Source organism: Amblyomma americanum, chromosome 7 (genome assembly GCF_052857255.1).
Source record: "Amblyomma americanum isolate KBUSLIRL-KWMA chromosome 7, ASM5285725v1, whole genome shotgun sequence".
NCBI lineage: Eukaryota > Metazoa > Arthropoda > Arachnida > Ixodida > Ixodidae > Amblyomma > Amblyomma americanum.
Genome location: NC_135503.1, coordinates 98,194,025 through 98,209,771, shown reverse-complemented (window position 1 = coordinate 98,209,771; position 15,747 = coordinate 98,194,025). Strand labels below are relative to the sequence as shown.

General features: G+C 49.4%; 1 protein-coding gene across 1 annotated transcript in view; it reads left to right on the top strand.

The window, feature by feature from the left end:
- The first annotated feature begins 350 nt into the window (after window positions 1–350).
- The window catches only part of LOC144097966 (dedicator of cytokinesis protein 3-like), a 62,173-nt gene continuing 46,776 nt past the window's right edge, over window positions 351–15,747 (top strand). Inside the window, exon 1 of the mRNA XM_077630556.1 lies at window positions 351–388. Coding sequence (XP_077486682.1) covers window positions 351–388 — 38 coding nt within the window. The remainder of the gene's footprint in view (window positions 389–15,747) is intronic.

The following is a 15,747-nucleotide window of genomic DNA, read 5'->3' as shown; positions in this document are numbered from 1 at the left end:
GCCGTGGGTGGTACCATGAGTGCCATCGTTTGATTGGACATCATTTTTCGAACTGTATTCCCCAGCTAGGGATCTGGGGAATGCGAAGAGTATTAAACGAGCTGCTAGTTTGGCACCAAAAGAGAGCCCCCCGACGTGAGAGACTCTCGACTGCTAAGAAGCTCTCTTTACTGAGAAGCACTCTCAGTTGCCTTACTTGTACATTATGCAAATAGTTTTTGTATAAATTTTTCAAAGTTTTCTTCCCCCGATCGTCCTCGTCTCACCTCCGGCCCAGTCACGCTACCTGAATCCCAACAGTTCGCACACTGAGGGTCGCTGTGGTAAGAGGCGCAAATTTGACATCGTAAATGACGGGGAATCACAAGAAGCCACCGCCCACCATCAGGTATGTAGTTGCGGCGGTATAGAAGGCCGTTCTGGAGGGCAAAGTGCGGAGCTTGAAGCCGTAATGTTCTTGAATGCGCTACGTTTTGTGACGAAGACACGGCGTCTATTAGGGAAGGAAGCCACAGGTCTTTCCGCTGCTCCGCAGGCATATCAGCGATGGTAAGAGAGGCAAGCACGGGATCTGTCGCCGAGGAGCAGGCAGCGTCGCTGGGAATGGGAGACCAAGACAAAGCATCGGCGTCCATGTGCTTACGGCCGGAACGGTAGATGACGTGGATGTCAAATCCTTGAAGGCGAAGAGCGCATAGTGTTACGTGATGACGTCAAACCGGTGACCGGACAGATAGGGCCGAAATTTCGTTAGTGCTCATACAATAGCTAAACATTCCTTCTCCGTGACGGAATAGTTGGATTCAGCTTTGGTGGGCACGCGACTCGCATACGCAACTAAGTATTCTTCAAACCCATCTTTTCGCTGAGCCAAGAGTATTGGCGGGGAATTCAATAGATGGCGCAGGGTAGTGAACGCTTCGTCGCAATCGGGCGACCAGTTAGACATATCATTGTTTCCGCCAAGTAGCTTCTTCAGTGGCGCAGTGATCGACGCGAAATTGCGTACGAAGCGCCGGAAATAGGAACACAAACCTATGAAGCTTCCAAGTTGCTTGAGCGGCATAGGTTTAGGAAATTGTGCCACAGCATGGAACTTGGCCGGGTCAGGGAGAACGCCTTCCTTAGAGACGATGTGCCCCAAGATGGTCAACTTCCGAGCTGCGAAGTGGCACTTCTTGAGATTCAGCTGCAGGCTGGCGTCAGTCACACAAGTCAAAATCTGTCTAAGCGTGCGAGGTGCGTGGTAAAATCGGCGAAAGAGACAACAATGTCGTCCAAGTAGCAGAGGCATGTCTGCCACTTGAACTTTCGCATGATGTTATCCATCATCCTTTTTAATGTGGCGGGCGCGTTGCACAGACTGAACCGCGGCGGTTGCGTTTTTATGGAGGAAAAACGCTAAGGCGCCCGTGTGCTGTGCGATGTCAGTGCACGTTAAAGATCCCCAGGTGGTCGAAATTATTCCGGAGCCCTCCACTACGGCACCTCTTCTTCCTTTCTTCGTTCACTCCCTCCTTTATCACTTCCCTTACGGTGCGGTTCAGGTGTCCAAAGTTATATGAGACAGATATTGCGCCATTTCCTTTCCCCCAACACCAAATATTATTATAACGGCATCACATTGAACTTGTAGAGGCTGTCGGGTGCAACAAATGCTGTCTTTTCTCTGTCAGGTGCAGCCATCGGTACTTGCCAGTAGCCGGAACGTAGGTCAAGGAAAGAAAAGTACTCAGCGCCTTGGAGGCAATCAAGAGCGTCGTCGATTCGGGGAAGAGGGTAATTGTCCTTGTGGGTAATTTTGTTGAGGCGGCGGTAGTCGACGCCAAATCGGATTGAACCATCTTTGTTCTTTACAAGTACCACCCGCGAAGACCAAGGGCTGTGAGACGGACGGATGACACCACGGTGTAGCATGTCCTCAACTTGTTCACTAATCACGCGGCGCTCTGCCGCCGACACACGATATGGCCGCGGTCGAAAAGGTGGGTGAGAACCGGTCCCTATGTGATGAGCGACGGTGGAAGTCCGGCCTATAGGAGTGCGGGCGACGTCGAAAGCGGAGCGAAATGTGAGGAGAAGGGCTGAGAGCTGCGTCCGGTGGGGAGAAGGAAGAGCGTCGTCGATGGCGGCTTGGAAAGCGGCGTCGGGCAATGGATCAGGTGGCGAATCGGAATGAAGATCGTTGATGGAGGAACGGCGCGAGGTCACGGGGCATCCGGGTCAGAGAGAAGGTGGGCAGGTTGAATTGAACCAGAAGATTCGCCACGTAGCAGGGTAAGCGGGCATGGAGATGGATTGTTGACAAGCATCTTCGTGAGACCTCCGTGAACATGGAGAACAGCAGACGGCAGCGGCAGGTTTTTGCGGTGGACAAAGGAAGAAGACGGCGTAAATAAAACGGTGATGGCCGGCGTCGCACGACACAAGAGGGAGACAAGCGCAGAAGCCTCCGGAGTGACATGGACGTTTTCAGTGACGGTGAGCTTGTGCGGACACACGAAATGGAGGTCGTCGGCCCGATCGTCACTTAATGCAGAATATTGTATCTCAGCGCGGGCGCGATCTATCACGGCGTTATTTCGTCACAGGAAGTCTCACCAGAGAATCACGTCGTGGGAACAAGACGGCAAGACCAAGAATTTGACATTGTACAATATGTAAACAATGAAAACCCGCGCTGCGCATGTGGCCAAAGTGCGATCCTCTCTTCGGTTGCAGTGCGAAGCGACAAACCAGAAAATGACGTCGTCGCTTTCCTAAGCGACGGCACAGTCTCTCATCAATCACTGACACAGCAGCACCCCTGTCGACAAGCGCGGGCACAGACATATCTTCGACCGAAACCACTAAAATGTTCGTGGGAGAACGATGAGGCCTTGAACTGTTCGAAGAGCACGCAGTTCTTTCCTCTGGAGCAGCGGAACTTAGTTTCCTTCGTCAGCGGACGTAGGGCGATGGCGCAGAGGTGACAGTGAACGGCGACGTGGCGACGGGGATCGACGGGTCGTATACGGATGCTGGTCGGTGGCATACGCTTCCGGAGGTGGAGCAGCATGAAGCAGCTGAGGCGAGCCGGAAGAAGGCGTGAACGCTGTAGGGGCGACCATGCGGCGACGACAGAGGCGGACCACGTGCCCGGGGAAACCGCGCGAAAAGCATACCAAGGATTGTAATGTGGCGCAGAGGGAGGATGAAGCAGGGTCGCTGGTGGGACCGGTGCCGGACGCAGGACAGGCTGACTGGGTGGAAACGAAAGAGGCCGAGGCCGCGCACTTAAGGCGGCGTACGTCAAGGCAGCGGCCACAGGAGGGGGGGGGGGGCTATAACGTGCCACGGCTTCGGTGTACGACAAAAGAGGGACTGAAGGAACTTCAGGCAGGGTAGCAAGAGCCTCGGCGACTTGTTCTCGGATGACGCGCTGAAGCGAAGGCACAAGAGAAGAGGCAGCGCTAGGACTCAGGTGGACGAGAAAGAGCTGACGAGCAACTTCTCTGCGAACAAACTGCTTTATTTGGCGTAACAGCGGCGACTGGTCGGAGTCTGACGTCAAAGCCTCCAGAGGCTCCGGGTGCGAGACTGGAGAGCAAGTGAGAAGACGGCGCTTTCGTAGTTCGTCGTAGCTCTGGCATTGGGCAAGGACGTCGACGACGGTTGCTGGATTTTTGGCCAGAAGCATCTGAAACGCGTCGTCGTCGATGCCCTTCATGATGAGATCGATCTTGGCGCGTTCCGGCATCGATGAATCCACACGCTTACACAGGTCCACCACATCCTCAATGTAGCTGGTGAAATTTTCACCACGCAGCTAAGCCCGAGCCAGTAGGCGTTGCTCGGCGCGCAACTTGCGCACCACAGGCCGGTCGAAGAAGTCGGCGAAATTCTCCTTGAAGGCGGACCACGATGTGATGTCAGCCTCGTGGTTGCGGTACCACAGATTCGCAACGTCCGTGAGATAGAAGAGGACGTTGTCCAGTTTGAGGGCATCATCTTATTTGTTATGGGTGCTGACTCGCTCGTACGAGGCTATCCAATCCTCGACGTCATGGTCTCCGGTTCCACTGAATACAGCAGGATCGCGCTGGCGCAAAGCTCCAGCGCAGACGACGGTCGGCGGCAGGGCGGCAGAAGTGGAACTGGAATCTTTGGGCAAGGTGATGACCGGAAGCGTAATGCTTCGAAGCTGCAGGACGCCAACAAATACGCACCTCCACCAAGTGAAAGGGGGTTTGTGCACAAATAGATCACTGAACAGAGTTCACGGCGGGCGACACACAACGGCGACCAGGACGGCGGCCACATAGTAGAAAGAAATGGCGCAGCGCGGAAGCAATCGCGCCCGCGCGCTCTAAAATAAAACAAAAACAGAGAAGAGGAAACCCCAGAGAGGGCGAAAATTTGCGTGTGTTGCTGCCCTTTGCACCCAGTTCGCAGGCGCGGCACCGAATGGAACATAGCCGCGCGTGCCGTCGATTCTCTAGGATGTCCGAGTAGTTTCTACTCATTGTTGACGGAGGCGGCGTAGCCCCGACGTGCAAAGTGTTTCCCTCTTTCTTTTTCCCCTCGCGTCATCGACGACGCAAGGCGAGAAAGCCCTTGATGCTTCTGGAACCCGCTGTCCGAGCGTGACGAATGGGGTCGCGCGCCCGGCGCGAGAAGGAGAAGGAGCGTGTGGAGTTGATACTGAGTGTATGTGCGCGCCTGCCTTGGCGCGAAGAACTAACAGACGCGAACCGCACCTATAAATCAGGCACTGTGACCGCTGTCTGTGAGCCCGAACCGCGGTTTAAGCTTCAGAGACGCGTCCGCTCGACTCCCGGGAGAACACCACTCGACCAGCCACGGTGCAGCGAGGCGATGTGCGCCAGTCTGCGGAGCGGCCCCGTCGTGTTCCTCAGGTCGTCGGACTGTCGCAGTGCCCGGTGAACAAATTGTGTTTTGTTTTGTTTGTCTCTTTCTCTGTGTTGGTGCACTTAATGTGCAAAGATTTTTTTGAAATGTAATCTCTCGCGATTGTTACTTTGCACGAGTTGCATTGTATTTCTATATCACTTTGCATGGGCTCTTACGAGTGATTGTGAAATGCTCTGTATCGTCTCTTTGGTGCACAAATTATGTTGTGTTTGTGAACCTTTGGCTCCGACTCATTCTCTTGCTTGCGACCGGCGAAAGCTGGGCACCAAAAGACCACCCCTCTTGTCACTTGGTAGCTGGTCTCCGGCAGCGCTTGCTACGCTTAGTCGAGGGCATCTCTTTTGTGACCGAGACCGCTACCCCCAAACGCTCATAGGGTGTCTGGGAGTGCACGCCAAATGTGCGGGAAGTGGTGAAAATCGGAGAAGAAAAGTTTTGTCACACATGAGCGACGAACAAAGAGCGGAGGAAAGAAGAAAAAGGGAAGAAAAAGGAAAAGGGAAAAATAAAACGGTAGCCGTGATTCCGTGCCTGCATAAGATCTCTCACGATTTAAAGAAGTTAGGGCAACGTTCTGGCGTAAAAGTGGTATTGACGGCGCCTGAAAAGCTTTTCAGTGTGTGGAAAAAGCTGCCCTACCCGAACGCGGATACCTCAGTGCAGAATTAGGCACAGAAAATGCCTACGTGCATTGCAGGAATAGAGTGGTATACAAAATACCAGTGTCATGTTGTAGGCAGTACATAGAGGAAACGGGCAGGTGTTTGAATGTGCGCCTCTATGAGCACCGCAATAAAGTGGGAAACATCAGCGCAGACGGCCATCTGGCAGCCCATTGCAAAATATGTGACGCTGAACCACCTTGCCATCCCCTGTTCGATAAGACCGTCATTTTGCCATAACTATACTAGAGAAATCAAGGAAGCGTGTGAGATAGCATGGGCAGGAGATCAGTGCGTCAGAAGGCCGTCTGTGACATTGGAAAGAGCTCTATTTTATGGCGTGACGGCATGATGCACTTTTGTTGTTTTTTCATTTCCTTTCCGTCAGCTGTATCAGTTGCGTGTATATGCTCCTGGTTTGCAATAAATCCTCTGCGTTGAAAGTTAGCACTTGTCCAGTCTCGTCTGCGTCCTGTGTTCTTCCTGCGCTGTGCTTACTGTGTTACATTGCTGCCATGATATCGAAGTTCTCAAGGAAGCCGAAGGTGCTCTGCTTTCACGTGTTCAATTGAGAAATGTAACTTGCACTTCGGCAGAAGCGCACGATGATCAATATCTCTGCTCACCATCCATTGGCTGGCAACATGCAGCTTCACATATTTTCAGAATGCTTCAAGTTTTTGGACTGCTCCACCGTAGCCTATTTTCCCCCTCCCCCACCCCTTGCAATTTAAACATGCCGTATCATGCCTCACCTTGTCTAAGCTTGTAGTTGCGGTTCTGTTGCCCGCATTTATCATTATTAGTGCAACAAGAGTTTGTGCATTTTTCCATCATGTTTTGTAGTGTATATGAGAATGTTTGTATCCTCACTCCTCCATAAATGTGACGCAATCTAACAGTATACTCTCAAATTACCAAACAAGCTTAGCGTTGCATAATTACAGCAAATACATGCGCACAGTAAATTCATTGCGTAGGGTTCAAAACCCTTGCTTTGGCGTTTTAACTCATTGTCAGCCACTTGAGCGGGGCTCTTTACCACTTTTCATTCCATACTGGTGATTGCAAAATTCAAAGAGACTGTCTGGCCGTGATAGGTGGTCCATAATTATAGTATAATGCACTGCACCTAACCGTTGTGATCCATTATGTTCGTGCAGTACGGGCTGTAATGCAGCTTGCGAACTTTTAAGTACCATTGTGCTTGAAGCCTTTTGTGAAGTGTTGGCTGTAATAATAATAATAATAATAATTGGTTTTTGGGGAAAGGAAATGGCGCAGCGTCTGTCTCATATATCGTTGGACACCTGAACCGCGCCGTGAGGGATGGGATAAAGGAGGGAGTGAAAGAAGAAAGGAAGAGAGAGGTGCCGTAGTGGAGGGCTCCGGAATAATTTCGACCACCTGGGGATCTTTAATGTGCACTGACATCGCACAGCACACGGGCGCCTTAGCGTTTTGCCTCCATAAAAACGCAGCCGCCGCGGTCGAGTTCGAACCCGGCTTGGCTGTAATCCCAGGTTTAAGATTCTTCACTAAAACTGCCTTGCACAAAAACAACAAATTATTGCGCTACTTATTTCCCTGAATGATCAAAACTTTAACAACATGACTGCCCAGATTACCATGCAAGAGGGTATTAAACAAGATTTTTGAAACCGTGGGTCATCCAGCTCGCTCTACATGACAGAGTTGCCGAGGAGTTGTAGAGGATGTGGCATGAGGTAGTCATCCAACCTGTGAAGGCGTCCGATTGGGGCCACACCCATTCGTTCCCATTGTAAAGCAGGATGGCCGTGTTCGTGTGTGTGCGGCGACTTCAAGATGATAGTCAACCCTCTGACGGTGCTGGAGTCATACCCAAACCCTAGCATCGAGGAGCTGTTTGCAAGGCTGACGGGAGGGCGCGAAGTTTACAAAGCTCGCCCTGAGAAATGCGTACCAGCAGGTCAAGCTGCATGAAGGCTCTCAAAAGTTTATTGCCATCAACACCTCAACGAGCTTGTACTACTTCATCCAACTTCGTTTGCGGCGTTGTGAGCTCCGGCTTTGTTTCAACAAGAGATCAAGAACCTTCTACACAATCTTGACCATGCCACAGTATACTTTGACAATATATTGCTGACTGGCACCAACAACAGTGACCATTGGGCTATTGTGGGCTGAAGCCTGGAGTGACTGAGCAGAGCCGGGCTGTGGCTGAAGCTTTCTAAATGCAGGTTCCTGGTACCTAAGGTGAAGTATCTGGGGCACGTCATCAGTGCAGGTGGTCCTCAGCTGAATCCGACCAAGACCTAAGCATGCTGGCATCACCAGTGCCTTGGGATGTGAAGGAGCTACAGAGCTACTTGGGGTATATTAAACCTTTATGATCGGTTAATGCCAAACCTGCCTGGTTTGCTCAGCCCCTGAATCGATTGCTAGTGGCAGGGGCCCGGTGATGCTGTGCGTCTGAGGAAGAGCAAGAATTCTGGAAAAGCAAAGAGTCACTGACTTCCGGTAGAGTTTTAGCACGTTTCGACCCTGCAATGTCGACTGTGCTGATCACGGATGCCTCTCCTTATGGGCTTGGGGCAGTCTTGGCACAGCGTGAGACGTCGGGGGAGGAGCGTCCCATTGCTTTTGCATCTCAAATTCTGGCAGCTGCAGAAAGGAACTATGGCCAGTTGGGCAAAGAGGCGTTAGCCCTCATGTTTGGAGTCACAAAATTCAGACAGCACATGGGGAGTATACCCATGAGTGCTGTTGTCAGCTGCTGTTGCTGATGCTACTGCCCAGGACCCAGTGGTTTCACGAGTGAGGGGAACCTTGTGGGCTGGCCACCAGCTGGACGTGGGGCCGGAGGGGAAACCCTGAGATGAGTGTGTGAGGGAAGTGCATGCTCTGGGACAGCTGTGCGTTGGTCTCTGCATCACACCAAGGTGACGTCTTGAGGCTGCTTCACGAGAGCCGTCCAGGGATATCCAAGATGAAGGCTGTGGCGCAGAGCTGCGTATGGTGGCCTACAATGGATGACGATATAGTTGCTGCAGTCCAGGGCAGCAGCGAGCGTCGCGGCCAATACCCGTTGTGCCCTGGGCATTCCCAGAGAGACCATGGTGGAGACTTCATGTGGACTATGCGGGCCGTACCAGAACACTTAGTTTTTTGTAGATGCTTTCTTGAAGTGGAATGAGATGTTCTCAGTTTCAATGCCATCCGCAGAGGCCACAATTTTGTGCATGCGAGTCATGTTTGTGAACCAGGGCTCACCCGACATTGTGGTGTCCAGCAATAGGCCAGCGTTTAGTAGTGACATATATGCAACATTCTTGAAGAATGGGATGAGCGTCTAATGGCGCTGCAGAACGTGCTGTTCAGACAGTTAGGAGGAAGTTGCAGAAGGCTGCTCCTTTGGACCTTCGTGCACAAATTGTGCGCATGTTGTTGACTTACAGGTTGACCCCACATGTGTCACGGGATGCAGTCTCTCAGAGGAACTGCTGGGATGAAAAATGAAGACTGTGGTGGACCTGCTTCGACCGGATCTGAGGACCATCATGCAGCAAAAACAGCTCAAGCAGAAGATAAATGTGACCGGGGAATAAAACCTCGGATTCAGGGGCAGCCTGGGGATCAGATATTCGTCAGAAACTTCCGGCCATGGCCTGCATGAGTGCCGGCTGCAATCTCAGATTAGAGAGTGTGTTCATCGTACCTCCAACTGGCAGACGGAGACAACATTGGATGTGCCGCCATGATCATTTCCAGCAGGCGAACCCGTTGCCCCAAGTTGAGCATAACTAACCGTCAAGCACAGTCACGGACAGTGATGTTCCGGGGCCAAGTCCTGACATATCCAACACGGCAAGGCATGTTGTGACGCCTGATTTGTCAGGTCACAGGTCTGAAATCTCCTGCCTTGGTGTTCCAACTGAGGAACCAAGGCAGCCAAGGGCTGCAGACGGTACAGCGACCCCTTGTTGAAGAGACGCTGAAGCACTTTGTGTCGTAAAGTTTTTCATGTTGCGTACTCGAATATCAAACCCTATTTAGGCAAAAACAAGCGCAAATTGTCTTTTTTAGCAGAAATATTTGGCCAAAGTCATGGGGCACACCATGGAGCACACCGCCGCCTGTGATTGGTCAAGAGGTCGTGACGACACATTGAGGACTGGGGAAGCTTCTGATACAGATCTGGCGCTGCGTTGAGTACATATAGTAGCAGCTTTCCGTGGTGTTTTAAACGCAGTTATGGCAACTATTTTCTCGCTGACCTCCAAAGAAAGGATACCAAAGTTGGTCCGTTTAAAGCATCACTTGAAACCAAAAAAGACACAACGAAATCAATTCTACGCCTAGCCCTAGCATATGCCAGGGTAAAAGAGGTTTATGCATTCTGAATGAATAAAAGATGCCAGCACAACCTCCGCTTGTATTCTCTGAAAAAAAAAAGGGTGCGAACGATATGCAAGCCCATTACCACCACCACACGCCTCCTGGCTCGCCCGAAAGAGAGTCATCCCAAAGAAAAGGCAGAAAGCAGTGCCCGGCATTGTGCATTGAAAGTATTTCAGGGAAAGGAGCAAGTAGCACAAAGCTGACATGAGAATGAATGAAGCACAGTAGCCGAGCACTGCGAGGCGTGATACCACAGGGTAGACTGATGGAATTATTGTGCACTGAAGACCAAGCCAAATCCGCACACAAGGCCGCTGCTTCAGTCGTGGTGCAATTAGCAGACGCCAGGAAATATTAATTGCTCCCTCTGAAACATTTTCCCTCCCTACGTCTACAGTTTAAGTTCAGTGACCTGGTGGTTAGCTATATAGTGAAAGCCAAGCTGCAACTTGTCTGCAGTCACACCTTGACGATGAAACCGAGTAAGTTTTTGAGACTTTGTTTTTTTTTACAAGAACTTGATTGGCGTTCACTTCTCCCTTAAATATGCATCCCAGATCAGACAGACCTCTGTCGAAAGTTTTCATTTTAATGGAGTAGCTGTAGTTATAGTGATGAGGCACGAACCTGTAGAAAAACGAGGTACCGCCTATGAGCAGCTTCGATGCTTTCTTGCGTGGACACATCAAACCGAACCTTGCTTAGCGCACCCCAGAGGCCTGGCCGTGCATATGCAGAGAACAGCGACACATGCCTGAGCCTTTATAAAGCTTCTGCGGGGGCTTCAAGAGCACGTTCTTGCTTTTAATAGAGGCGCTTTTTGGCTATGGAACCATGTCATGGTTCAGCCATGCCGACAGAAATCCCAAAAGATCACGTTAGGGGCAAGCTCTGTGTGCAGCCGCTCTGACGAAAGTGCTTCGAGCAGAGTACGCTTGCTTTAGTTGGCTTGAAATTCTCACTCTTCACAGCAGCGACCCTCTGTGCTGCGAGATTTTGATCTTGTGGAAAGCAGTGGAAGACGACGCAGTCGAGGCCGTGGTTGTTCGTGCACCCAAGTGCAGAGCAGTAGCTCGTGTTGAACAAACTCAGCTGACACGTTTTGTACCGCCACAACGCACAGAGCAGGAGAAGCAACACTCGCTGAAAGCTCACATAAAAAGGGATAAAAATAATATTGCCCAGTCCGCATACAAGTGGAAGTGAGTCAGTGCCTGCTGAATAGCCATAAAGGAGATAATGTCGATATGCTGGAAAGCAGTTACGGAAGCAACAGCCACTCCGCATTCTTTATGGAGCTCGCAGGGATTCAAAACTTCAGAACCGTTTGCTGTTCAGTTTGCCAGTAGTCAGCCGGGCCGCATGCGAAGTTGCCGTCGTATCATCCGTTATCTGCTTTGCCTCCCACGCTTCACGATTGTATCGTTGCACGTTTATTGCTTTGAGCTGCACACGCGCTATTATGCCACCCCGCGGAGAGCTACATAACGTAAGGCTGGATGGGAGAGAGGTATTAATATGCGTTGACTTATTAGTGCGAAAGTGCTCTTACACTCACCAACACCAACCAAGAACCTTGTCGCCATATGTACGTATGTTCTTTCGATCTTGTGCTGTTGCAACTTGAGTTACTTGTAAGTTCGGAGGAGCACCGCGCCAGCTGCGCAACAGGTTGCTCAGGCAGAGCAACATGAGTCGCACAATCCTGTACCGGTGGTGGTGATAGAAACAGCCGTCGCTCAGTACAGTCACGCATCGTTTGAGCTGCGCCAGTGCGCTGGTAGTGGCCTGCGGACTCGTTGCCATTTATGAATGTTAAATAGAGAGTGTCCAATTCTGCATATATGAGCCCCACTAAAGATATTGCGTCATACTTTTACGGGTGAGCTTAAGTGCCCCTCCAGTTGAAGAATGAACACCTGCTTTCGCACGTATATTCTGTTAACTACGTTAAACCCCTACCGATATTTTTTATGTTTGGAAGAAACATATTTTGGCCAGCACGAGGTGCGAGTTGGGGGGGTCGACGTATAGGCGGCATCATGTCCTTTGTAGAGTTTTTTAGGACGTGTTCGCAAAATCTCTGTGTAATTTTCGTGGCCCTTGTTTTGAAGCCTTAATTCAAAGGAAAAAAAAAGTAGGCAGATTACACAAGTAGCTACAGTAGTTTGCCAGTGCAAAAAGCTGAAAGCATCACATGAAAAGGAACGTACAGCAAAACCTCGCTTATTCAATTTTGTTAATTCTTAAAACTGGATGATTCCACGCCAAACGTCCCAGATGTTGCGCTCGACCATCTCCAATTTGTTAAAAAAAATTCATGGAAACTTATCCTAATTTGCGTAATCAAAGCCTGGAATATTTTTGCCGAAAAAAATTTATTCGTGAGGTGAGGGCAGTTTGAATATTTTGAAAAGTCGAGAAACCAGGCACTGCTCAATAATGAAATAAAAAATTGGATTTTTTACAAAACACTTAACAATATTTTTCCTTGACACATTTTCTGGCTCTCAATATGATTCGGAGCGTGTACCTTTATGCGGCATAAATATTTAAAAAAAATCATAAAAGCTATGGTGATTTTTGTCATTTCTTTGTTTTAAATATTGGTTTGCTCTCGGATATTCGGAAATAGCTGTTTTGTTTCTCTAGATATCTAGTACATATAACGAATGTTACGGGTGATAAAACTGCATACATCGAATTAAAAAAAAATACTAAAGTTGCAAGAAGTTTGTTTTGAGCCAATAACACTCTTTAATTTCACCCTGAGGTGGTCCAAGTAAATATTCAAACAACACTGTGTTATGCAGAACAGATTATTGCTTTTCATTTCTGAAATTTTTACTGAGATAATTTTTCTTTAAAGCGAGAAAAGAATTTTTGAATTTGAGCTCTCACGCCTCAGGTTGCTTCATCTTTTCACGTCTCTTCACCGCAGAGCACGACACTGCCGACAGTGTGCCCAGACGAAATGTAGAGTTGTTGTTCTTAAGTAAGGTTTGCACTGCAGTCAAGCATGGGAACGTTGAGTAGTTGAACAGGTATTCATGGGAAAAGTTTTTTCTTAACCCTGCCGAGATGTTATTCAGTCTGATTTTGTCGCAGTCGGTCATTATTGTCAGCGCCATGACAGACGTAAGCACCAGCATAAGAGCTTGTGAGACGCCAATCTGTAAATGACCAGAACGATCCGGGGTTGAAACAGTCCGCAATGCAGCAGCACCACATGGTACCTGACCATTGTGGCCGTCAGAGGCTCATGCCCGGTTTTTCCCGATGTGATGTCTGGCTTGTATTTGATTTGATCAGTGCAATTTCTGAATTAATACTCCAGCGACAACTGTAGACGAGCCACTATGCTGGCGAAGCACCTACGCGCCAGCGAGTCGCATTCATCGCCAGCGCGTCTCACGTTACTCGCCGCAGCGGTGCGCACTTCGCACCTTCATATGCTCTCCGAGGCGCGCGCTCTCCGCGATCTTATTTGGATATAAATAAAGCACTCGTGATATGCCAGCTGGTCATCCCACCTCGTGGTCCATGCGCGACAGCATGCTGAATATTCTTGTTTTTCTTCTCTTGGCTCCCCGCTCCATACCGGGTCTGTTCGAATTTCGAAATTGAAAACGTTCTTGTTTATTGCATACCATCCACTGAATGTCACGCAATACTTCTTTAGCTCCAGCCCTAAAAACGCACGACAGTGAACGACGGCAAACTGAAATTATCTGGCCCTAAGTGCCGTGCCATGCCAGGAGCCGTGTTCTGCGGTGAAGAGGCGTTAAAAGATGACGCAACTTGTGGCGCGAGAGCTCAAATTCAAAAATTCTTTTCTTGCTTTAAACAAAAACTATCTCAGTAAAAATTTCAGAAATGAAAGGCAATAAACTGTTTTGCATAACCCGGTATTGTTTGTATTTTTGCTTGGACCACCTCAGGGTGAAATTAAAGAGTGTTTCTGGCTCAAAACGCACTCTTTGCAACTTTAGTATTTTTTTAATTCGATGTACGCAGTTTCATCACCTGTAACATTTGTTATATGTACTAGACATCTAGACAAACAAAACAGCTATTTCTGAACTTTCGACAGCAATTTGGTATTTAAAACAAAAAATGACAAAAATGGCACATTTTCATACATTTTTACGATTTAAAAAAATATGTATGCCACATAAAGCTGCAACCTCTGAGTTATATCGAAAACCAGAAAATGTGTAGATCTCAATGAAAAAAAAACTGTGAAGTGTTTAAAAAAAAAAAAGAATTTTTTAATAATTATGAAGCAGTGCCTGGTTTCTAGCCTTTTCTAAATATTTAAACTGCCCTGGGACTCGCCGCGGTGGCGCAATGGTTAGGGCACTTGGCTACTGATCCAGAGTTCCCGGGTTCGAACCGACCGCTGCGGCGGCTTCGTTTGGATGGAGGAAAATCCCCAGGTGGTCATGAAATTATTCCGGAGCCCTCCACTACAGCACACCTCTTTCTTCCTTTCTTCTTTCACTCCCTCCTTTACCCCTCCTCCTATGGCCCTACACAGGGGGCCCTTCAGGTGTGGGCCCATATGTGAGACAGATACTCGGTCATTCCCTTTCCCCCAAAACCAATTTTCAATTTTTTCTCACCTCATGAAAAGGCTTTTATTAATGGCATTAGGATAAGTTTCTATGAATTTTTATTTACAAATTGGAGATGGTCGAGCGCAGCGTCTGGCACGTTTGGTGTGGAATGACCCAGCTGGAGATTCTGACACCTGAAATGGGTCCCGACTAGCGTTCATGTTAGCCCACGTCATGTTGTCATGTTAGACATCAGTCACTGCTTCTGATGCTGCTGGGCTCGCTACAGTTCATTTGGACGGACTCTTCATTGCGGGCGGTGTCAGGGTATGACTAGCACGATAAGCGATTGCCTGAATATTCCTCACGAAGGTCAGCTGTATATCATCTGCACATCCCCGTCATGCGCATCACGGCAGACGGGACGACATAAAGATGTGCGTTCAAAATAAAAAGAAATAAAAATAATATTGCCCAGCCCGCACCGACGACTATCAGAATGCCCCCGTTGCTAGGCAGAAATGTAGTCCGGCCACATAGTTTCATATTCTCAGCTTCACCGCCAGTCTGCAGCCGCGCATCAGCCAACACTCGGCCGCGCATCAGCCAACCAGATGGGCCCAGACTGCTTCAGGTGCCATCTGGTGCGTTGCTGGCTGTTTTAGTTTCGGGCTTCTCAACGTTCCGGGGACAATAGAGAGCTACAGCATAGCACGATTCGCTAGCGTGGTCCTCTTCCGCGGGTCACCACTGCGCACGCGCAGATCGCTGGCGCCAGATGGTGCCACGTGCCGGCAAGTTGCTTCATGGCTAGGTGGCTTGAGCCGCTGCCCGATTTGCAGGGTTCAGCCCTATCCATTCATCCATCCATGCGGGCCTGCTTGCCGCGCCGTTACCTTGGCCTTCGGATGATTCGGACGTGTTTTCTGGTCCCTTAGAACTCCCATCTAATGAGGCTTCGCTGTGTTTGTACAGATACAGTTACGTCTACATTCTTTTTTGAATATTGATTTGCTCTGCTCCTCCCACACCCTTCAGTGTACATTGGTTGATCGAATGAATGGACCCGATCGTGATAGTAATACTAAGAAGAATATTTAATTTGGATCAGCCTACGACTGCGATTGCACCTCTTGGGCTGCAGGGCAAATATTAGCTGCAGTTTAACTTCTGCTGAACCTGGTTAGAGAGCAAAAGCTACTGTGTATCGGGCAAGTAGACGCGGCTTG